The sequence below is a fragment of the Myotis davidii genome, unplaced genomic scaffold (assembly GCF_000327345.1).
Source record: "Myotis davidii unplaced genomic scaffold, ASM32734v1 scaffold609, whole genome shotgun sequence".
Taxonomy (NCBI): Eukaryota; Metazoa; Chordata; class Mammalia; order Chiroptera; family Vespertilionidae; genus Myotis; species Myotis davidii.
Window position 1 is genome coordinate 1,053,806 of NW_006300164.1, and position 947 is coordinate 1,054,752.

At 67.8% G+C, this 947-nt stretch overlaps 1 protein-coding gene across 1 annotated transcript in view; it reads right to left on the bottom strand.

Annotated features, from left to right (window-relative positions):
- The window catches only part of NSMF (NMDA receptor synaptonuclear signaling and neuronal migration factor), an 8,407-nt gene that overhangs the window by 6,451 nt on the left and 1,009 nt on the right, over nt 1-947 (bottom strand). Inside the window, exon 3 of the mRNA XM_015572351.1 lies at nt 818-945. Coding sequence (XP_015427837.1) covers nt 818-945 — 128 coding nt within the window. The remainder of the gene's footprint in view (nt 1-817; nt 946-947) is intronic.

Below are 947 nucleotides of genomic sequence, written 5' to 3' on the forward strand. Positions count from 1 at the left end.
CCACAGTGGGGAGCGTTCCCGTGAAAGCACAGCCTGTCCCCAGGGGGCCCTGGGCAAGGGCTCGTCTCCGTCAAGAGGAGAGGCAGGTCAGGGAAAGGCTGAAGCCCCCCGGGACTCCGACCGTGCCTTCGCGGCAGCCACGACGCCCTGGTGTGAGCTGGCCAGACCTCCCCCCACCTTTCCGGAGGGCACGTGTCCACCCTGAGCTTCCAGACGAGGTGGGGAGAGGCTGAAGCCGCTCTGCCCGCTCACCCTGACCCTCGCCCAACCCCCAGCCTGTGTCCCTCAGGAGCCTGCGTTGTGGAGGGGACCTGCCCACGGCCAGGCCAGTGCCCGATGCCCAGGAGGTGTCCTCGGGGGACGTGGCGGCTCAGCTGGTGGGAGCTCTGCTCCTCAGGAGGCAGCATCAGGACCAGGAGGCAGGGCTGCTTGAGGCCCAGGGAGGTCTGTTCAAGACACAGCGGCCTCGGGGGTCCCCACCACCCACACAGCCCACCAACCTGGGGAGAGGCCCACGGGCTGGCCAGGCCCCAAACAACTATGTGTGTCCTGAAGTAAGTGGGAGCCCTGCTTGAGGCCTGGCAGAGGCAGCACAACCTTCCACCTAAGCCCGTGTTTTCTGCCTCCTCAGCCCTCAAGATCCTCCAATGCCCCTCCTCCGGGAAGCACTCTGATTGACTTGGCGCTGGCAGGGTCACGGCCAACCATGGGCCATGGGGCATGGGGCATAGCCGCAGGACTCTCTGCGGGCTGTGCCCTGCCTGTGACCTGGCACCCCCCACCCTGGCACCAGCACTTTACCCAAGCTCGCCCGCACCGTGCCCAGCCCCTCACCAGACACGCGGTCAACACTGTACATCCTCTCCAGCTTCTTGCGGCGGCTGGAGGCCTGGGGCAGGGGGCGCTGGTCCAGCCCACAGGCCCGAGGGGAGGGGCCTGGGGCCAGC